Below are 22,760 nucleotides of genomic sequence, written 5' to 3' on the forward strand. Positions count from 1 at the left end.
CTGAGCTGGGCTTGGGCCTTTTGCACAGTATGCAGGTGGGTGGTTTTGCTTAGCGATGCCCCCAGGGTGCCAGTTTAAATTCACACATATCGTTGGGAGCCATTACACTCTGTGGGTTGGGATGGTCACTGGTCAGATGTGCTTACCTTCAGGACCCTCACGACCCACCGAGGGAATGAGGGGCCCTGGGCCTCAGCTTCCTTGTCTGTAAGAGGAGAGGCCTCCCTTGGGTCAGAGGTGCTGCTGGCTCTGCCCCCACCTCTGGGGAAGCCAGCCGCTGCTGCTGCTCTGCTGCAGAACGGAGCTCCGCTTGGCAGTGTCTGCCCAGGGTGGCTGGGCACCTCGAGCGAGGGGGTGGGTGGTGGTGAATGTGCTTTGAAGGCGCTAACAGCTACTCTGCTAGTCACACGCATTCCTAGAAAGCTGATCTGGTCTCGCTCAGACCGAGGGGAAACATTGCCAAGGCTTAGATCGTACTGATCCAGAGGTCTCCAGAGTGAGGGCCTGACATTTGGAGGAAAGTTGAGGTGGCCCTGAGTAGATAGAGACTCACTTGTAGTTTGGCAAACGGATGAAAGCATCTCAGGGATGCAGACTGTGCACCCCATGGACTTGCCCTGACAAGGCAGGCGCATCATGGCCGTTTATATTCACTCCAGATGCAGACCTCACATGAAGTGTAGCTACTGTGTCTGGTACCAGGAACAGTTCTTACACTGCAGCATCTCCCCCAACCCCACTGTGGGCCCATGGCTCTGAGGGGGTGTCAGGCTCAGGAAGGTGAAGGAGCTGGTTCCAATGGACAAGCTGGTCCCAGCCATGGACGAGCCACGGAGGCGTCCCCTGCCCTGGGAAACCCAGGCTTGCTCTTCTGAGGTCTTTTTACGCTACATCCTCTCTTTTGAGGATGCATTTGCTTTCACTTCCCATCTGTTTGTAAGTTTCTGCAGGACCAGGGCAGTGCAGGTACTGCTGCTGTGGCCGTCCCTGTTCTGGGCATGAATGGGGCGCATGGGCCCCTGTTTGATTGGTGGGCCTCGGTTGTCCAGTAAAGGTGGTACGATGGTTATTAGGGCAGAGTACTCCTGTGAAAAAGACAAGTCCTCATCCACCTCCACAGCCCGGAGGGAAGGCAGCGGTTAGAGTACAAGCTCAGAGTAGAGAAGAGATGGGAGAGAAGGTGTGGACCAGACCATGGAAGTCTGATTGGCATCTCACCCATAACGCCTGACACCATATTAGGGTTTCCCATGTGTCCCTCCTCCCAAAGAGCAATGCAGTTCTACAGCCCTTCAGGCCTCAAACCTTGCACTTGACTCCTCCCTTCTCTTCCACACCCAATTTAATTCCTCTCGGAACCCTATGGATGCTATTGAGAGGAACTTCAGAATCTGACAAGTTTCAGTACTTCCTCAGCTGCCACCCTCATCCAGGCCACCATCTTCTCTCCTGGAGGACAGAAACAGCCAGCCCTGGCTCCTCCGGGCTGCTGTCAGCACCGCACTGGACTGGCTGCCTTAGAGCAAGTTGCTCCTGTGCTCTCCCCGCTGTGGCTGAGAGGTGTGATGAGAGGCCGGATGATGAGGCCGTCACACTGCTCCAGGCAAAGGCCCTAAGAGCCTGTCCTCAGCGCTCACAGTCGTGCAGGGAGAACCAGCTCTAAGGAAATTGAGTTCGGACTGACAAGGGAGAAGCAGAGGTGCTGTGGGCTACTCAGCACAGGAGGCTCCGAGCTCCTGTGGGCTCAGAAAGACACCTGGAGGATCAGGGGTGCCAGTCAGGTGGAGTGTGGGTGGTGAGAGGGGCCTGGAGAGACCGTTTGTCGGGAGCACTGGGTGTGAGGGGAGCATGCAGGATAGGTGTGCAGGGCTCTGGTGGTGGATGTCAAGCAGCCCTACTGAGCCCGGCTGTGGTCCAGAGGGTACAGAAGGTTCTGCAGTAGGCGATCATCCTGTGTCTGAGATTTGAGACAGGGTGACCAACGAGGAGGCTGCTCACAGATTAAGGCATCTCTCAGCAAGTGCTCATCAGCTGGTACAGCCAGCCCTTGCTTCCTGATGGTTCCCACACACTTGCTAAGCCCTGCCCATGGCCACAGTGCCCAAGATTGAAATCAGTGGTTCTCAGGCAGTTTTGCCCCCATCCCCCTCGTGGATATTTGGCAATGTCTGAGGGCATTTTTGTGCTACTGGTATTTAGTGGGTAGAGTCAAGGGATGTTGCCTAACATCCTGTAATGCACAGGACTGCCCTACAACAAAGACTAATCTGGCCCAAAGTGTCAGCAGTGGCCATTGAAGAACCGTGATAAAGAACATTCTAATGCACTAGGTTAAGCACTTGGAAAGAACGGTGTCCATACTGATTTGGGAACAAGAGGGAAGAACCATCTGTGCCCCAGCAGCAAGGAAGTCTTCTGGAGCAAGGGCATATTTGAGTTGGGTTTTGGAGGATGAGTAAGAGTTTTCCAGGAAGAAGACTTACTACAGATGGTGTGCGTAAAGTGCAGAGGACCCTTTTTACTTGCAAAGTCTCTGGTGGAGTCTCCCCAGCTTCATGGTGGTGCAGCCATTAGAAAGACCTGGATTTCAAGCTTTGGTTACCTGGCTGTGGCTTCTTCCGCTTTCCAGAGCCTCATCCAGAAAAGGGGCATCCCTCTGCCATAGACTGGATGTGAGTGTCGTGCGCACTCTAGGCCTGTCCGGTTCTCCACAAGCACTGGCTGATTCCAGTCCAGCACACAGCACCGAACACCACCTCTGGCATCGAGCTGGATTTTGATGGGCACATTTTGTGCCCGGCAGTGGCCAAGCACTTAGAGCAGTTTCCATATCAGTAGGAATCATTTATATTAATAAAAGGGCAATATGCTAATTAGACCGGGAGACCTTCCAGACATCCTTCCGGACAAAGCCATGGTGGCGGGACCAAGGCAGAGGCAGTTAGGGTGATCAGGCCGGTGCGGGGGAGGAGTTGCAGGTGATCAGGCCAGAAGCGGGGGCAGTTGGGGTGATCAGCCTGGCAGGTGAGCGGTTAGGAGCCAGCAGTCCCAGATTGCGAGAGGGATGTCCAACTGCCGGTTTAGGCCTGACAGGGATTGAGCCTAAGCCAGCAGTCGGACATCCCCCAAAGGGTCCCAAATTGGCAAGCGTGCAGGCTGGGCTGAGGGACACCCTCTCACCTCACACCCCCCACCCCCGTACATGAATTTCATGCACTGGGCCACTAGTCTATAATAATAAAAGCATAATATACTAATTAGACCAGACAGCCGGACAACCTTCCGGACAAAGCTGGGGCTGCAAGAGCCGAGCCCCTTGCACGTATTTCATGTATCGGGCCTCTAGTGTTGTTACAGCATTAGTGTGAGATTTAACTGAGCTAGTTCACAAGCATCTCTGGAAGGTTGCCTGGGCTGTGATGGTGCACGGTCTGCCTTCATCTTCACAATCCCCTATTGGGTGACTCTACTGTCTTCTTAGAGACAGGGCACTGAGGCCCAGGAGGTGTTGGGATTTGAACCAGAGCAGCCACTCCCAGTTTTCTGTCCTGACTCACAAGGCCCAGGGCAGGCAGAGGGATGGGAAGACAGGTAGGGAGATGACAGTCTTGTGTCCATTGGGCTGCTGCCATGCCCAGGGTCATGCCTGAGGCTTGGTTTGCTTCACTGGGAGGGGATGAGCTGGGAGGCAGGAAGGAGAAGGCTTTCAGGGGTGGGAGGGCAGTGCTCACCAGGTCCCAGCACCAGGCCAGACTTGATCCGGGAGGGAAGGAATGCATTCTTGTTGTCCTTTGAGGTCTCGTGGTAGGGGCTTAGCCTCTGGGTTCAGGCCTACGGTTCTGGAAACAGGTTTGTGTGTAGCTGCTTTGGAGCTGGGTATTGGGCAGTAATTTGAACTTGGCCTTAGTCACCCATGGACAGAGGGCCCTGCAGATTATTAACTTGCAGGTCCAGCTACTGGAAACCGCTCTCAGTTGGGAGTGTTTAGAGAGCCAGGACTCTGGGAACTCGGCCCTCCTGGACTCATGCTCACCTTGCCTGGCCAGAGTGTGGAGGGCGCCCAGGCTTTCTCTAGCTGCTCAGGGGACCTTCAGCTGCAGAAGCTCAGACACCCCTCGTGAGCAGTGTCGTGAGAAGTGTCGTGTCGGACCGCTTCAGCAGTGGGTGGTCCCTCGGCCTTCCCCACCTCTGACAGCCCGTCTGGTTCACCGGCCAGGAGCTGAGGGAAAGGCTGCCATGCCTTGTGACTGGGCTGTCACTCAGCCTTACCTGTAGAATGCTGTGGTGACCTCTGTCCCCTGGCTCAGCACCAAGACGGAAATGTGAAAGGGGTGCAGGGGTGGCTCCGGACGCAGCGTAGCCACTCTCCTGGAGCAGGGCAGAGTTTGTGTGGTGTGCTGCTCCTGGGAAGGCCCCCTGCTCAGGTTCAAGGCAGGGACAGGCTCTGAGGTGAGAGCCTGAACTGCCCTCCGACCACCTGGTGGGAGCACCCTCCCCTTGTTGGTGCGATGGGGTGGACCAGGGGTGGCGTGGTCCTGCGTCTCACCGCGTTTGTGGCTGCTCTCGCAGGCTTCAGCATCGTGGCTCCATCCAGAGATTTTGGGAAGTGGCTGAGCGTCAGGCAGGCCCTGAGCTGGGCCCTGAGTTCAGGGGGAAACCTGTGGGATGTGGACGGGGTGTGGGGCCAGGGCAGCTCCTGTGCCAGCCCTGAGGTGGGCCCTGGGCGGGAAGGGGCCTCGGGGGCCTGAGAAGAGTGGAGGCTACAGGCTCAGGTCCTGCAGCCCCTGAAGGAGGGATTCTACGGAGGGAATGAGGTGATCAGAGTTGGGACCCAGACACCACGGTGGATTGACGGAAGGAAAGATCGGCTTAAAATATATTTTCCTGGTTCCATGGGGAATGGGAAGAAATAGACAGAATCTGGGTCGGGTACAAAGAGGAGGTGGGCTTGGGAGCTGTTAGAAGACGGGGCAGGGCTGCAGAGAGGGGCAGGGCTGGGGTAGCAGGCAAGGCAACAGGTTCTAGTGGCTCTGTCAGCCTCTGCCCACATCCACGTGGCACCCGCAGGGCCTCTAGTGCAGGACTTCTGACTGCGAGAGCACAGGAAGGAAGTCCCAGAGGAGGGTGCCCAGCCTCCACGCCCTGGTAGACACTGGAGCCCTGTTCTGGAGGTCTCCTGAGGATGGGGGAGGGAGCCTGCCCCAGTGGAGTGCTCCAGCTGCTCCCCGACTCGGCTTCCCTCCCCCCAACTCATTTTCTGTGGTTCAGAGCTCGTCCTGAAATCACTACTCATCCCAAATCCTGCTTTTGTTCCTCCAGACAACAGGAGATGAGGGGGTGTGGGAGGGAGGCCGCCCCTGGAGGTGTGAGTGGGCACTGCTGATGTGGAATGAGCCTGGCCTATGGCAGGACACGCTGAGGACAAGGGTGGTGTCATTTCTGCCTCCGGTGGCCAGCGTCCCTGCTGCAGAGCCGTGGCCGCTGACTCAGGCAGTCATATTCAGCCTGGTGACGCCTGCTGTCCCCCTCCTACCCCCACCGGCCCCGAGTTATTTGGGAGAGTGATGTCTCTTCCAATGGCTGGTCCAGCCCAGGATTCCAGTGCTGAGCCTGCCCGGGACAACTTTGGGAGTTCACACGCCCTGTGCTCTGCCCTGTGCTCGCAGACACCCTGCCCATTTAGGGGAAGGAATTCTTAGGACAGAGCCTCCTCCCGGGGGCGTCCCTCCCTCCCCAGAGGCCTTTGTAGAGCCCACCCTTTTAAAGGCAGTGCAGGGTGGTGACCAGGTCTCCAGGCTGTGGGTGCCAGCCTAAGTGGGTAGTTGTCCTTCAGGCGGCTTTGTCATCTGCGAAGTGGGCTGGTAGTGCCCACCGTGTGGGTGTAAGACCTCGGTCGTCCTAGCAGCAGACACCTGAAGGAGGCCCTCGGTGGTGGTGGTGGTGGTGGTGGTGGTGGTGATGGTGGTGGTGATGGTGGTGGTGGTGGTGATGGTGGCGATGATGGCTGTGCACACAGTGTGGCGGCTTCTTCGTGAGGGAGCCTGTCAGTGTCCGGGAGTGAGTGAGGGCTGACAGGCGTGAGTGAGGGCTGCTCTGGCAGGAGCGGGTTGGAATAGTCAGACATTTAATAGATACCAGGCATCTTAGTTTTGTTGAGGGGTAATTTAGATGCAAGAGACATCCCTCCATTTTAAATACATATAACTTGAGTTCGTCAACTATATATAGTTATGTGATTGCCCCCAGAATCCACAATCACGACATGGAACATTCCAGTCGTTCCACAAAGCCCCTTCTGCCCCGGGCTCCCTCCGCCCCAGCCCCTAGCCGGGACCGGTCTGCTTCCTGTCACTTCAGGTTTCCTTTTCTAGAATTTCACAGAAAGCAGGCCTGGTTGTGTTTGGGGTGCATCCTCGCAGTTGGGAGAGGTGGTAGCAGTTCCTCTGATGGCCCATCAGTTCGTTTCTCCGGGAGACCTTTGAGTGCTTTCTGGTTTCCACCTCTGACTGCATGCACAGGACTTTGTGTGGGCGTGGGCGTCTCTCTCTTGGGAGTGGATTGCTGGGTTTTTGTGTGGTGAGTCTGTTTAACTATAAATAACCAGCCAGGCTATTTTAAATTCCCACCAGCAGTAATTCCAGTGCTCCCCTCCCCTGCCCCTTCATGCTTGCTAACATCGTTTAATTTTATTGGTTCTAGCGGGTACATAGGAGTATCTCATTGTGGTTTTGATTTGCATTTCCCGAAGGACTAGTGTGATGCTGAGCGCCGTTTCATTTGCTTTTCTGCCATTCGTGATATCTTTATTGGATACCTGATAGCTTCTAATTTCATTAGCAAATGTTTATTCCAAGACTAATTAACTTAGGAGCCACATATATCAAGTGCCTACTTCATCACATAATAATAAGTCTTAGGGGCAGACATGGGATCCGCGTAAGGGCTGCTCAGAGTTCCTTTCCCTCAGAAAGCATGTATTGAGGACCATCTATTTGCTAACTGCTGTGATGGCTAAAGAGATGTGATGGCTCCTGGATGTGAGGACCGTGGTGCATGTCATAGCTGCCTCCGGGACATGTGGAATGCTTAGGAAGCACAGAAGAGAGAGGGCAGGCCATCACAGGAGGCTTCATGGAGGAGGTGACTCTTCAATTAGGTCTGATGCATAAGTAGTGTTAGCAGCCAGGAAGAAATGTTGCTGGTCGAGGGAACAGCATTTACAGAGACTTGGGGCTGCCAAGATTAGTGGAAGGGGGCCAGTGGTTCAGGGGGCTAGAATTTAGGGTGTTCTTCTCTGGCCTCTGGTTGGATGGGGTGGGGTGTGCAGGGATCCTGTGGCCAGGAGGCTGAGCAGGATACAGGCCTCTGATCTTACAAGGAGATGAGGAAAGGGAGATTACCAGGTGGTCAGAGCAGGTGGGGGGACAGTTGGGGGTCAAGTTAGTTGCACCTGCAGCAGCTGCTTCTGGATAGAACCTGTGTCCACAGCCTGGTCTGTGGGAAGCTGCCTCTTCAAAGAGCACGTGGTTCATAGAAAGCTGACAGCGGGTGTCAGGGATTCAGTGGCCTAGTCTTTATTTCGCTTGAAAGCGGGGGGTGGTCTGCTTTGAGTAAATCATATGTTAAGACCTCACTGTGAGTAGTCAAGCTGCTCCTAGTCCCAGGCGCTGGCCGTCTTCGTGCTGCAGAGCCCAGCCGGCCTTCACTCTGTAGGAGTGGGACTCCGCGCTTCCCACCCAAGGGCTGTGACAAGGAGAGCCCCAGCCATGTGCCCACTCTGTTCTCCTTCCTCAAAGCCAGGGGCCCTGTTTTGGGTCCTGCCCTGCCTGGCAGCCGGGACAGGGCTGGCTCTGAGCAGGCGAGACCAGCTTGACTTGAAGAAGGCAGCTGCAGCCTGCACAAATAGGGGACAATTAGGATCCAATTTTTTAAAAATGAAACTCCTATTTCATGTGCATATTTCACAGATACACAGGAGAGAACATTACCTTGACTTCCATCACCATAGACAAAAGAGAAAGAGGTAAAATGACCTAGAATTCTATCACCCAGAGAGAGGCAGGCAGTAGGTGTGTATACTTCTGGGATTTTCTTTGTGATGCTTTTGACTTGCTAGTAAGTTTTGTGGGCGTGTCATTTCCCCCCACATCCATCAATTGGGAGAGCTGAAAGTAGTTTGACTGCTTCTACTTGCCTTGTGTTCACTCAGGTCTCCTCCCTACAGAACCCAGCCCTTGCTGACATCTACACGGAGCATGCCCATCAGGTGGTGGTGGCCAAGTACGCGCCCAGCGGATTCTACATCGCCTCTGGAGGTACCTGTGTGCGTGTGGCTGGTGGTGGCCCTGGGGCCTGGGTGTGCACTGGAGCCCGCGCGGGTGTGTGTGTGTGTGTGTGTGTGTGTGTCTGAATTTAGCTTTGTCTTGTGTTACCTTTCCTGCTGCTCCTTTCCTGGGACCTAGCACAATGCGGCCTCAGCCTCCGCCAGAGCTCATCTCATTTTTTGACCCTTTGCTCTCCTGCTGGGCGCCGGCTCAGTGGGCGGCTGGACACACAGATCTTTACCTTCTAGGATGCTGTCTTTATTCACCTAACCCTTTGAGGTAGATCTCTTACCATTTACAGATGAGAAAGGGAGGCACAGAAATTACAGTGAATTACCCTGACCCCATTCATTCACACACTCAACAGCTATTTATTGTCTGCCTGGCCTGTGCCTGGCCTGTCTCAGGCCCCAGGGAGAGCCAGGTGGAGGAGCTGGGGTGGGCCTCCTCCCATCCCCAGAGAGGGACAGGCAGAACCAAAGTGCTGAAAGAACTAGCTGGTGAGAAGGGAAGGGCCAGGATTCAAACACGCTGGTGGCTGTTGTCTGCACTGCCCTTGCTCTGGGCATGGCCAGCCAGGCATGGACCTGTCCCTGCAGGGATCGCCCCTCCCTGGCTGTGCAGCCTTCCTTGAGTAACTTGCCTTCCTGGGCCTTAGTGTTCTCTCTGTAAACGGGGCTGCTAGCACCCACCAGGTCGGTGGGGAAGGGTCCAGTGTGCAATGTATGTAAATACTAGGACAGCTCTCACATAGTAGGCACTGACTTTTGACCTATTCTAACTCCATGTGTAAAACTTGCTCTAATTTCTATCCTGTGATTTATTTTAGCCATGTGGGGTTTTTTTATTCTGGCCTAGCTTGCCAGTAAAATGTCTCTTCGTTAAAACCCCAAGATTTGGCCCTGGTACCTTTTAAAAGTGTGTTTTCTCAAGAGAGACATGTGGTTGGAGGGCCCCCACTGCCTGCTTGGCACAGCTTTCCCGCCCTGGTGCCTTGAGCCTGGAGCCCGGCTGCTGAATCACTGGCCAGGCCAGGCCTGCCCCGCCCCATGTCCCCAGGCGTGGTGTTCAGACAGTAATCAGTGGCCTCCGATGCTAATGCCGAGTCAGCGAGGACAGTCCACACAAGAGAAGGGTCAGCTGGACACTGTCTTACAAACGCCCTCATTGAATGGAGGAACCCGGGCGACGGGCTGCCCGCGGGTGCAGGTGTTCTTGGGCGGAGATCACATTCACTCCGCAGCGCACTGGTCCTCTGCCCAGAGTGAGGACAGGACACGTTTCCTGCAGAGAGAAAAGGAGAGTCCTGGGCTGAATTAAACCGGGTGCGGGTGGGGGGTGCAGTGTGGAGGAGGAGGAAGCTGGGAGAGCGCTGTGCTCTGGCTACCGTTCCTGGTACCTGCTGTGCAGGGGGGAGGGGGGGTCCCCAGGGTCTGGGAAACCTGCCACTCACTCCCAGATGGGGCGCCAGGTTCCTGTAAGTCTGGCTGGTCCCCATTTGCTGAGTATTTGAACCCTCCAGACGGCCTGTTGTGTGAGGAAGCCCACTCCAGGGCCCAGCCCTGAGCAAGGCGGTCCATGTCTGCCTTTAGGGAGCGGCAGTGCCACGTGATGCTTCTCCGTGTGGCGCCATCTTTGGGGCAGCTCCAGGTCCCTCCTAGAGGTGGCTTCTTCGGGGGACGTTGATGCCGGCAGTCTGTGCCCTTGCTCAGTCCCCAGGCGCCCAGGCCGTGAGTCCCAGGTGACTTGGGCTGCATGGGGCAGGCTTTCGGGAGTGGGGCCCTGAGCCCAAAGAAGGATGAGAGCGTTGCTCAGGGGAGGGACGTGGAGACCAGGCTGCAGAGCCATCGTGAGCAGAGGATTCTGGTGCAGCCCATACATGATGGATGTGTATTCAATGTCTGTCCCCCTTGAGACCCCAGGCAGGTGCTTGTCCGCTGTGCTCTCTGGCTAATGTTCCTGTACCTGCTGTGCACTTAGTTTGAGGCTTGGCACCCATGGCACTCGTCATCCTCTGGTGACCGCACCAGGGCTGCCCTCATCAGATGGGGCCCGGGCGCCTGGTCTCCAGCCCGATGTGTTTTTCTGGCTCCAGCTGCTTCTGAAAAGAACTTGATGAGCAAGCAGGGCTGATGGAGGAGGATGCTGGCCTGGCCGGGGAGGCAGTGGGGAGAGGTCGGCAGTGCTTGGAGTGGAGCACAGGCCGACCACGTGCAGAGCCCAGGGAGGTGGGGGAGCAGGATTTGGCCTGTGTGCAGGTGGGTGCCGGGCTGTGCTGTGGCTGTGTTCTCCGTGGCTCAGCGCAGTCCCTGGACGGCCTGCCGTTGCCCATGTGCGTGCGAACCCTTCCTGACACTGTCAGCCAGTGTGTTCAGCGAAGGGACTAAAGAGTCCAGGGCCCATGGGAGCCCCTCAGCTACTGATGTGCATGAGACGGCAGCGTGTCTCCTCTCTGTCCCACAGCTGGACCAGATGCCAGATGTTTGCTCTCCAGTGTGGGGCCTCCTGTGGCGCCTTAGCTCACTCACTGACTAGTTGTGACGATCTAACAAGAGCCTGTGGTGTGCCGAGGGCTGGTTTGGGGAGACTTTACGCCTGTCCACTCGTCAGTGTCCGGGAAGCCCTCCCGCTGGCACTTCCCCCTGAGGTGGCAGGGTCATAGGTGTTTGCCCAGGGCAGGGCTGCATCCGGGGTGTTGCGGCTCTCTCTCCCTGGGCCCCACCTGAAGGGGACCAAAGCTCTCACGGAACCGCTGTCCAGTTAGTGAGGTGCTGAAGGGAGTCCTGGGAACACAGCTCCCGCTCACCTGCTGGGAGGGCTCCCCAGACCCCTCCAGGCTTAGGAGTCAGGCCTCCAGTCTTAGCATCAAGGCCTCCATTTTTCCTGCGAATGTGGGAATTCAGTGCTCATGCGGGAGGGGCATGTGGGGGTTGGTGCTTGGAATGTAGTGGCTGGCTCGTGGCAGGGAGGGAGGGGCTGCTCCTCTATCACTGATCCGAGGCAGATGCTCCGAGGCCTGGCACCCCGTTCTGTCTGTAGTACCTCTCCTTCCCACACCCGCCCTGTGTGTCTCCCATGAGGCTTACTCACTGCAGCTGAGTCGTGGGGTTGGGCTGTGCTGTGATGAATGAGGCTGCTGACTGCCGAGGCGCAGTGGGGCTTCGAGGGAGTAGGGTTGACAGACCCCCATGGGGGCCACCACGCATGCCTGGCACACACCAGGCTGCCCAGCTGTGCGCCTTGATTCTGTTAGTAACACATGGCCATGTAGGAGAGAGGCAGGTGTCACTGGTATACTCACTGTGTGCCCTGGAAGAACTTCCGGTCCCCAGTGTTGGGGAAGTTAGTTACTGAGGCTCGTGTGTCATTTAGGTCCCCTACAAGGAAAGAAAGATGGTCATAAAGCGAGGCTGTGATGGCACCTGGGGTTTGCTACCTGTGTCCCTGGGCTTCCTATTGCCTATTGGAATGTGGTGATCACGGAATCTGGTGAGGGGCACAGACCCAGCAGTGGGCCTCGTGGAGGCAGCAGGCGCTGGTCAGCAAGTGGCCGGGGATCGTTGACCTACACCACACCCCTCCTCCCAGGGGACCTTGGCAACTGCAGGAGGCCTGTGCCAGGCTGCACAGCTCTGCAGCCTGGACCCGTGGTGACCGGGGCTCCCGCCACCCGTTATGTCCGCAGATGTGTCTGGGAAGCTGCGGATCTGGGACACCACGCAGAAGGAGCACCTCCTGAAGTACGAGTACCAGCCTTTCGCTGGGAAGATCAAGGACATTGCTTGGACAGAAGACAGTAAGAGGATCGCCGTGGTCGGGGAAGGAAGGGAGAAGTGAGTCTGGCTTTGGCCCTCCCCTCCATGTCCCCTGATCTTCTTTCCGGGTGTCCCTGGTGGGAGGGGTGCGCTGACTTCAGTGTGCCAGCTGGGGCAAGTGTGTGTCCAGTCCCCCTAGGTGCCAGGCTCTGAGCCTCCTCACAGAGATGTGAGCCGCACGGGCCACTGGCTCCTTCGGGGCAGGCTTCAGCGACACGTAACAGTGGGTGAGCTCCTCAGGGTTTGTCTCAGGGCCCAGGCACCTCCTGTCTGCCTGTCTCGGGAGTCCTAGAACTCCTGCCGCCATCATGCCCACTTTCCAGCACAGGAAGCGGCAAAGGGAGGCAGTGAAAGAGATGCAGCTCTTAGAGCAGGATTGGGTCCCTCCCAGCAGCTGCCAGGGAGACCGACATTTCCCAGCTGGGCACATCACCCAGGTCCCCTCACTAAGGAAGACGGGGTGCGTGGACACTGAGTAGGTGGCCCTCAGTGGCTGCTGCACTCCCAGGTCTAGTGACCAGAGAGGAACCCTGGTTTTCTTATTCCAGGTGCAGTCAGGGTTTCCTCTGGGGTGCCATGGCTGCCCTCCAGGACTTGAACTTGGCAGGCATATGCCTGTCTCCCTTATTGGGAGCCTCTGTAATGTGTATTGTGGTAGGTATTAGTTCTTCCATAGAGTTTCAGGTCATTCTTTTTTTTTTAATGTTTTTATTGATTTGAGTGAGGGAGGCAGGGAGAGGGAGAGAGAGGTAGAAATATCAATGAGAGAGAATCATGATCAGCTGCTCCTGCACGCCCGTATGCAACTCGGGGATGTGCCCTGACCAGGAATTGAACCGGCAACCTCGTGGTGTGTGGGTCGGTGCTCGAGCACTGAGTCACACCAGCTGGGCTTTCAAATCATTCTTGCTGGTCTTAACAAATTCTTTTTCATTAGATTGCAAATAGTAACCAAAACAATACGTTTTCACAGAATGCCAGCTGAAAGCAAGGCATCATCTCCTCTCGGAGGGGATGGCAGGTGTATTCCGTGGTCCTGCCCAGTAAGGAAACTAACCATAAAGCTGGTCCCCTGGCGGAGGCCTTCTCAGGGAGGCTAGCTGGCCCTGGGCCGCACAATCACGGACCTCCGGCCTCTTCTGCAGACACGTCTCCATGCTTTCGACAAATACTGTGTAGAGCCCAAATCGCAGTGCCATCAGTGTGTGACTTGGATGGGAGTGTGAAGCATAGTCATGAGCCGGGGCTGAATTGGACACTCAGCTGCCCGTGTCTCACCCAGCTTCGCAGGGCTGATCATTTTTCCTGTGGCTCCTCTCGTTGGTAAAGGTTTGGAGCCGTCTTCCTGTGGGACAGTGGCTCTTCTGTGGGCGAGATCACGGGACACAACAAAGTCATCAACAGCGTGGACATCAAGCAGACCAGGCCATACCGGCTGGTGACGGGCAGTGACGACAACTGTGCCGCCTTCTTTGAGGGGCCACCATTCAAATTCAAGTTTACCATCGGCGTAAGTGGACTTCTCTCTGGAGGGTGGCTTTGGGTGAACTTTGTGGTTTGTATTTGAAGCCAGTGGAGCCTAAACCTGTTAGATGCTGATGGCAGAGGTGACGGCGCACACCATCGGTGTGTAGACAGAAAGCAGGGTTTGTGAGGGGACGCCCTACGGTCCCCAGCCCTCCGAATCCTGCACTAGGACGGCGTGGATGTTCCAGTTTCCACAGGAGGGGCCCTGCATAGGGCTGGGCTTCGTCCTGGGATGCAGTGTGCTTTCTGGGGTGGGAGCTCCGAGCACCTACGAGCCATGTGACTAGACAAGCATCCTGGCCTGCAGCTGTGTTAGCAAGGGAGCCCAGGGCTGGCTGGCGTCACCCTGCTCTCTGGTTGTGCCATCTTGAGACCAGCTGAGCCACCAGGGTGACAGGAGGTGGGGCTCCAGAGACATTCAGATTTGTCTCCAGCGCCTTCCCGGAAAGGTGAGGGGCAGGGACACACCTGTAAGTGGCACATGAGAGGAATTAGATGCTGTAAATGCCCTGGTGAAATGCCCCAGGATGTGGGGTCTCAGTCCCAGCTTTCCACGTGCTCCCGGCTGGCACAAAGGCTTGACCTTGGCTGACAGCAGGTGGCTGGCTGGACAGCGAGTGGCCTAAGGAAGGTTAGAACAAGCCTTTGTCCCTTTGGTGCCAGGAGAGGTAGGTGGAGGGCGGTCTCCTTTGTTCTCGGCACAGCTGAGGCAGGGGAAGGGCGCGGGGAGACCTGGCAGAGTGGGAAGCCGGGTGTGGGAGGGGCAGCAGCTAAAGGAGGGCCAGGCGGCATTCTCAGGTCAGGGAGGAGCCGAGTCTCGGAGACCCCCAAAGAGGAAGTGATGGTGGGCACGTGTGTCTGAGCCTATTTCTCTCCTGACGCTTGGGACCAGGGCACAAGGCGTGGGACCAGGGAGGGCTCCCAGAGGGGACACCTGAGCTGTGGCTAGTCCACCTGTGCACCCTGGAATCAGGCTCTGGGCCCCAGGTCTGTCCTGTCAATGACATGGACTAGGGTGCCTGACTTTATCGTCACCTAATTGCTTCACGCCTCCATTTTCTCAGTGGTGAGAGGGAGCGGATGGGGGCGGGGAGGCAATGACAGGAGGATTTTGGGAGCTTTGGTAAGTGCTGCTGTGACTAAAGGTCAGAAGGAGGGGACCAGCCTTCCAGGACCTTCCTCATCGAGCCGCGGAGGATGCCCAGTCCAGTAGGTGGCCAGGTTGGGCGGCCGTGAGATGCTCAAGTTTGGAACCCGCCCCAGGTGCTGCCCAGACTGTTCCTTCTTTGTCCCGGCCCCTCCCTCGGAAAGGGCTATTTTTAGCCCCCCTCATTGGTTAACGGACTGTTGGGGCTCCCTCCCTCTTTAGGTTAATGGGCTATTTCAGGAGCAGACAGCAGCCTCCTGCTCTTCTGGACACTTGGCTTCAATTGCAGGAAAGGCTGAGAGGAGTGTTTAAGGCCACCCAGACCCGACCGGGACTTGGAGTGGGAGTGGCAGTGGCATCTGTCTGTGGGGCCCCTCCCGGGAGCCTGCATGGTTCCCGGGTCTGCAGGGCCACGCCAGCACCTGCCGTGGGCCGTGTCCCACAGCGTCGGGGCAGCTGAGTGCTGTGACTGAGGAGACAGGGACCGGTGCTGGGGGGCGGCCTTTCAGAGGAGAGGCGGTGGATGTGTGGAGTCGGGAGGGGAGGGCAAGGGCCTTTCAGGAGGGCGTCCTGACTTCAGTGAGCCAGGTTGTATGGGGGGCGCTTTGTTCTCTCAGGGAACCAGTGAAACTGCAGTTGATGACAACCCATCGGTGGCTCAGTGCCTCGTCTACAGCCTGTTCTTCCCCGAAGCCCCGAGGCCTGCCCGCTGTGCGAGCTCCCAGTTCTTAGGGAGGGAGCCCTGCCCCCTCGTCCCCATCTGCCAAGCCTCTTAGTCAGTCACAAGGTCCCGAGCCCCCTGACCCAGCCCCCTCCCTTGTCCACTCCATGGAGAAAACCTGGAACAGCAGGGACGAGAGAACTGGCCGTCTGGCCAGATGTCCAGGTTTGAGCCGTGGTTTTGTTTTCAGAGCTTTCCTTTCACCTCGGGGCTGCCCTGAGGACTGGGAGGAAGGTGGAGACAGTGTCTCGGACCCTCCTGCCCCTGGCTGTGCACATCGCTGGCCCTGCTGTGTGGCTGGCTTCCTTCCAGCCTGGAGGGGACAGCGGAGTAGCTGCAGGTGGCCTGAGTAGTTAAGGATCTGACCTCAGGTGGCTCCCCGCCAGGGGCCCCCGCCTGCCAGCCTCCTGCTCGGGGCCCAGGCTGGCTCAGCCAAGAGCTCTGGATGGGAAACTGGAGACCGGCTCCTCTCAGCCTGGCCGCTCGGGTCTGGTGTCTCCTGTAACAGGTGCCTGGAGGCCCGAGGCCCCTCGCAGTGAGTGTAGGAGGGTGGACGTGTGGCAGTGAAGGCAGGGCAGTCGAGGCCTGAGAGCTCGGGTTGGAACTTGGACTCCATTTCACTTTGGTTCAGCGGGTGGGCGCCCCTGCTGGGCAGCCCTGCCCTCCAGCTCCGCATGCCTAAGACTAAAGGAAACAGCACATACCCTTAGGGCAGGGGTCCGCGGACACAGGAGCCAGAAGCACAAACACCACAGCTGAGCTGGGCCTGGGCCAGGCCTGGGGCCTCAGACAGGAGGCCTCCCCGTCACGGCAGGCACGGCTTGGGCTTGGGATTGGGCTTGGGCCTGGGCCTGGGCCCGGGCTTGCTCCGAGGAAGAGGGGAGAGGGCGGTTCTGCCCCACAGATGAGGGAACATGGCGTAGCAGACGGAGCCTTGGCTGGGGGTGCCCAGGGGCCTTCCAGGCAGAGAGCTGGGCCTGGGCCGAGGCAGGAGCCGAGCCAGCCCTCGCTGCATCAGGAGCTCCGAGGTCTTCCTGTGGCCGTGGGCTCCATGAGCAGCAATAACTGTGAGGCAGGCGTGTGCTGCCTAGAGAGCTTTCCTGGACCTCCTGTCCGCGGGTGGATAACGTCCCCTTCCCACAGGACCACAGCCGCTTCGTCAACTGCGTGCGCTTCTCTCCCGACGGGAACAGATTTGCTACGGCCAGCGCTGACGGCCAGGTGAGGGCCGGGCCGGGCCGGGCCGGGGTGGGGGCCCTGGAGGGGGGCTCCTCTGATCATCCTCGGTGACTGTTCAGACAGACTCACTAAAGCCAGTCTCAGCGTGGGAACGTAGGAATCTCCCCCTTTCCCACCTGGAACGGGCTGTCACCAAAGCATGGGAGACACGGCTCTGTCTCCTCTTAAATGGAGCAGAACCTTCGAGTAATTCTCTGAGTCTCAGTCGGGAACTGACAGAACAGTGATCAGGCAGAGCACTCGGCACGCACACTGCTGAGATGCACGCAGTAACCCGCACCCTCCCTCTGTTGGAAGATACACATCTACGACGGGAAGACGGGAGAGAACGTGTGCGCCCTGGGCGGGAGCAAGGCTCACGACGGAGGCATTTATGCTGTGAGTATGGGCTTGTGTTTCGTGGCTTCGTCTGTGGTCGTGGTCGCCTGTTTGCATTCTCCGAACAGATTTGCAGTTAGAAGCTTCAGAGTCGGGTGATGGTACAGAGCTTCGGGGTCACGTCCAGCGGGTGACATGGCCTGGACACTCGCCCGGTCCCTGCCCCGGATGCCCCTCACTCTGCTTTTGCTTCTCCCTGCTCGGAAGTGGGGGCTGTGGCCGGGCTGCCTTCTGAGGCCACTTCCCACTGAAATTCTGACACGCGGCACACCGTTTTGTTTGAGTAGATTAGTTGGAGTCCTGATAGCACTCATTTGCTTTCTGCTTCCGGAGACAAAACCTCGAAAATTTGGGATGTCAATGTGAACTCGGTCGTCACCACGTTCACCATGGGCTCCAACGTTCTGGACCAGCAGCTGGGCTGCTTGTGGCAGAAGGACCACCTACTCAGCATCTCCCTGTCTGGGTACATCAATTACCTGGACAAAAACAATCCCAGCAAACCCCTGCGGGTCATCAAGGTGAGGCTGCGCCGGACGCACCTGCTTGTATAAGGCGGGAAGGGAGAGGCTAGAGCAGGGGTGGGCAAACTTTCTGACTCGAGGGCCACAATGGGTTCTTAAACTGGACCGGAGGGCCGGAACAAAAGCATGGATGGAGTGTTTGTGTGAACTAATATAAATTCAAAGTAAACATCATTACATAAAAGGTCGGTTGTTTTTTTTTTTTAGTTTTATGCATTTCAAACAGGCCGGATCCGGCCCGCGGGCCGTAGATTGCCCACTGCTGGGCTAGGGGGTCGAATGGGAGGCAGGCCCAGGGCTCTGGTAAAGTGGCAGGATACTGGTTGTTTGGGGGGGAATGTGTGTTTAGCAAGGTGGGAGGCCAGGGGCCCTCAGCCCTCCTTTTGTCTCCTCCTGTCCTGAGGGGTTCAGCCTCCCTCAGTTAGGGGCTCACGGGCTGTGACCCCCAGAGCCCCGAGACAGGTTAAGTGGAGCACCCTCCTAGACCCGGGAAACCTCAGGGAGGACCAGGTGGCCTGAGGTGGGCCTGGACTTCGTGCGGGATTTGAACATGGGATTGCATGTGGGGAGCCCCACTGGGCATGAGGGGCTGGAGACATGTGAGGAGGTGAACTCAGGAGTGATGGAGCCTGAGGTGTGGAGGCCTTAAGTACCTGGCCAGGGGCCAGGGCAGCAGGGAGCGAGCGGAGGGGTGGGAGGACCCCACTGGATCTGGTCCCTGATCCCCAGGGCCTGCCTCTGCCTTCTCTGCTGTCAGCCCCAGTGATTTTGTCATCTCAGGAGACTTACAGCTCGACCAGAAGCTCCTCGGGCTGACCTGGTGCCACCCGCTGCGGACCCGCCTCTGCCAGGGCACTCAGGGTCGGGCAGAGTCGGTAGGGAGCAGTTGGAAGTCGCAGAGGGCAGCTGGCGTGTCCTCAGCTCCCCCCCTGCCTCCTCCACAGGGTCACAGCAAATCAATCCAGTGCCTGACGGTGCATAAAAACGGCGGCAAGTCCTACATCTACTCCGGGAGCCACGACGGACACATCAATATCCTTTGACTCAGAGCTGGCTCGGGGGCTGCTGGCGGGTGAGGTGGAGCTTCCTGCTCTGAGGGTGCCAGAGGCAGGGCCAGCCAGCTGTCAGCAGCCACTCGAGCACCATGGCCGTGACCTGGCGGGTCACCTCTCACTCTGTGCCTTGAGTGGTGCTCCCCGTCCGTGACTAGTCCTGGCCCGTTCCTCTCCCAGCAATCCACTCATTGAGTCTCAGGTTCAAAAGGACTTGTAACCTCTTAGTAGAGCCGTGTAGCTTAGAAATGGGAAAACCAGCTTCAATTGCTGAAGTGCCTCACCCAAGGCCAGCAGCCCCTGTGGGCAGCGGGGCTGGAACCAACCCGAGCCTCCCTCCTCCAGTCAGCAGTTGAGGTGATCCCTAGACACATGTGTGATCGCCCTTTCCTCACCTCCCCACCCCACCCACCCCGTGCTTGTGGCCTGGGGCTGGTAATCCCCCTCCCAGGACCATCTTGAACATTGGAGCAGGTGTCTGCAGGGTGACCCACAGGTGCCCATACCCAGGCCTGGCTCCCAGTTGGGGGCATCATTGAGCTGCCCTCGTGTAGACAGTTTCGAGTCTCTATGCTGCATCTGGAAGGGGCTCACTGGGCCTCCCCATTTCTCACGCCTCTACAGCCTCTTGTCTGCAAACCTTTGTCATTTCCGTGAGATCCATGCAGTCTCTCCACAGTCCCAAGAAAGGGAGGCAGATAAGTTGCCCTCAGCACCATTACATGTAAGGAGATGCAGGGAAAGGGGGTATATGTCCAGGGGGAAGAGAAGTACTAGAACCTGCCTCTCCTAGTGGGGTATGCAGGTCTGTGCAGCCACTGCCTTCAGTTGGCCTGGGTTCTCCCCTCCTGGCACCTGCTCATCCCCACCCCATGTCAGTGTACACACGTTACCCTTGATACTTATGTTTCCTGCCGGGTCCAGGGCTCGGGTCCCCATCACAAGAGTCAGCGCGAGTGCACACCAGCTTCCCAGAGGGAACTGTAACTTCATTGGAAATGAGAGGCTCACTCACTGATGTACAGGAAGAATCTCGTAATTTAAAACCCACCTCACACCAAGCACCTGGCGCTCACAGGGCACAAACATGCCTCCCTGCAATGGGTTGGCCCAGGCTTTACCTGGGGCACCTTGGTGTCCATCTGCTGAGCAGCGGGGCACGGCCAGCCTCCTGCTGGTGGACATGGGCTCCACAGCAGGTTCCAGAAGGAGCAGAGCACAGCGCTGGCTGCTATACAGCAATGGCCTCCGTAGTTGGGTTGTGATCTGTCTATGCTGTTAACTGCTCGCTCAGCGCAGTTCTGTGACCTGCTCTGCTGGCCTGTGCACCACTGTCCAGGAGGCGTAGTGGGCTCTGACCCGGCCCGATGGGTTATGAATGGCCCGCTGGCCTGCAGTCAGGTCGGCAGTCTTGCTGGTTTACCTGGACGGCTCTGAGATTCAGACGTGGATGTGCATGGGGAGCTCGCCTCAGGCCAGTGCATACTGTCCTGTCCCTCACACGCTGCCTGGGACAGGCTTTGGCTGTGGGCACCCCCAGCCCCCCGTTCTGCAGGTCTGACTTTTCCTTAATGCCCCCACATTACTGGGACTCCGAGACCGGGGAGAACGACTCCTTCACGGGGAAGGGCCACACGAACCAGGTGTCCAGGATGACCGTGGACGAGTCCGGGCAGCTGGTGAGCTGCAGCATGGACGACACGGTGCGGTACACCAACCTCACACTGCGGGACTACAGGTGAGCTGCCCGGGGCTCCAGGACGCTCCTCCGCCCCGAGAACGCGCTGTGCCTGCCCAGTCGCCACTCTCACAGCATTTCCTCCCTCTTCGCTTCTTGTCCTGGGCACTCGTTCTGTTGCTGGGCTCTTGGCCAGGAGCTGGGTTAGAGCCCAGGTGCGCGCAGACGATGACCAGGTGTAGCCTGGGAGGCCGGCGACCAGGTCTCACCGCCCCCCCTCCTCGGCTCTGTTCCTCATCAGTAAGGTGAGGTGACTGGCACCAGTGAGGCCTTGAGGGTGCCTGGCATATGGCAGGTGCCCCACGGACAGACGGGCCCTGGGAGATGTGGGTGAAAAGCAGGGTCGCATTCGGTTTGCCCTGGTGCATTGATTGGCAGTCCATGGAGCTGGGCGAGGAGGAAGGGGTGTCCTGTCCCAGCTCGCAGGCAGGCTCCTCCAGCACCCACACCCGAGACCTCACTCTGCGGTTAGTTGTGTAGACACCACCATCCTCCCAGAGGTAGCAGGCTCCTGGAGGTCGTCTTGGTGACCCTCACACGGCTCGGCACGCATCGTAGCGGACATGCGTGCTGTGGCCTTGCTTGCCGTTCGGGACTGTGATCAGTTAGGCCCCAGGATGAGTGCAGAAACCACCCCAGAACCAGGCCTCCAGGCTCCAGTCCGCTTCCTGCTGCTCAGTGACCCCAGCATTGCCTTCCCTCGGGGCCGCACTGCCCCTGAGCCTCGGTGGGTGAGAGAACCCTCGGCGGGCAGAGCCGCAGCCCGGCCTTCCTCTCACGGGCCTGTTCCCTGAGCCTTTGGGACCCCACGCTGGCCCAGTTACATGGAATTTTCCTCAGTTTATTTCCAAGGAAGTTTTTGTGTGTGCAAATTTTTCTAGAATGTGTTTTCATAGTATCAGCTGAAAGTAAGAACACAATTTTTACCCATTAAAAACAATGGGTTATACAGGGTGTCCTAAAGCAATGTGTACACCCTGGAGCAGCTGACAGCTCAATTTTGAAAATGAAATGTATTTTAGTAATCACAGCCTTCATAATTACTCAAAGCGCATGTATGCATTTTTGGGACACCATGTATTAAAGTGAGTTGTTGAGTAGACTGGTCATGGCCTGGGATGAGGGGGCAGAGCTCAGCACTGTCTGCACCCAGGAAACAGGGTCTTTGGATGGGGAGACAGAGCAGTGACAGGGTGCGGTCGGGTGGCGGGTACTTAACCGCTTTAAATGGCAGCAGAAATTACTCCCCTTGTTCCTCTCATCATCCTTCCCCAGGCCCCCACCCCCGCCCCCTGTGATTTCCAGCTTTCTCCCAGACTCTGAGTCATTCCCCCCGTATTTAGCCGCCCCCCTCCCATCCCCCCACCCAGTGGGTTACAGCAGCATGTCCTCCAGAGCTGCTGTGGGTTCGCAGTCAGTGTGTGCACACCTACCCGAGCTCCCAGACATGGCAGTAATGCGCTCCTTCTCTCCGACAGCGGACAGGGGGTGGTGAAACTGGACGTTCAACCCAAATGCGTGGCTGTCGGCCCCGGAGGATACACGGTGGTTGTGTGCATCGGGCAGGTATGGCCCCGCTGTGTTGGCTGGCAGGGCGGGCAGCTGGGCAGCGTCCCGTCTCTGAATCCTGCCCCGTGGACAGTGGCTCGAACAGACCTTTTTATTGAGCTCTTGCCCTTGTTGCCTTCAGCATGTTCACTCAGCAGTCCCGTCCGTTACGTGTGGGGTCGTCCCTTCTTCCAGATGAGCAAACGGAGGCACAGAGAGGGCAGGTGGTTGCCCAGAGTGTGCCCCTGACAAAGGGCAGGGCTGGGATTTGAGCCCAGGCAGCCGGTCAGATCCTGCACTTGAGCGTCAGGCCCCGTGTCCATTGCTGTGAGGCCTCCGAGAGGCAGAGCAGGGCTGTGTGTCTTCACTCATGTTCATGATGCCAGCCCTCTAGTGGCAGTGCTGTGTGACCTCAGGCATTTCCCTCACCCTCTGACAGCTCCGGGAGGGTTAGAGGAAGTACTGTCTGGCCCCTGCACCTTTGTAAGCCCCTTTCTTAAGGAGGAGGCTATAGCCGGGGTGATCTGGTGACTTCCCAAGGCCACCTGATGACAGGGGCACCAAGCCAGGGGGGCTTTGTGGCTCTAGCTCCCCAGCCTGGTCCTCATTCATTCGGGTTGAGGTCCCTACATTCTCTCCTGGAATTTCTGGAATGAAACGCCCTTGCCTGAGCCCCAGGCCTGACCCACTTTGTACAGCTGCGGCAGACACCAGCTCCCAGCAGACCTGGGCATCCCAGCATGGGGG

General features: G+C 57.7%; 1 protein-coding gene across 1 annotated transcript in view; it reads left to right on the top strand.

The window, feature by feature from the left end:
* Nucleotides 1–22,760, top strand: part of WDR1 (WD repeat domain 1) — a gene marked incomplete at its 5' end in the record, with an annotated part of 30,105 nt that overhangs the window by 1,874 nt on the left and 5,471 nt on the right. The window contains 9 exons of the mRNA XM_015565796.1: nt 8,225–8,315; nt 12,010–12,157; nt 13,469–13,649; nt 16,678–16,755; nt 17,071–17,151; nt 17,439–17,672; nt 18,620–18,707; nt 20,309–20,465; nt 21,944–22,046. Coding sequence (XP_015421282.1) covers nt 8,225–8,315; nt 12,010–12,157; nt 13,469–13,649; nt 16,678–16,755; nt 17,071–17,151; nt 17,439–17,672; nt 18,620–18,707; nt 20,309–20,465; nt 21,944–22,046 — 1,161 coding nt within the window. The remainder of the gene's footprint in view (nt 1–8,224; nt 8,316–12,009; nt 12,158–13,468; nt 13,650–16,677; nt 16,756–17,070; nt 17,152–17,438; nt 17,673–18,619; nt 18,708–20,308; nt 20,466–21,943; nt 22,047–22,760) is intronic.

This window comes from Myotis davidii, unplaced genomic scaffold (genome assembly GCF_000327345.1).
Source record: "Myotis davidii unplaced genomic scaffold, ASM32734v1 scaffold960, whole genome shotgun sequence".
Lineage (NCBI taxonomy): Eukaryota > Metazoa > Chordata > Mammalia > Chiroptera > Vespertilionidae > Myotis > Myotis davidii.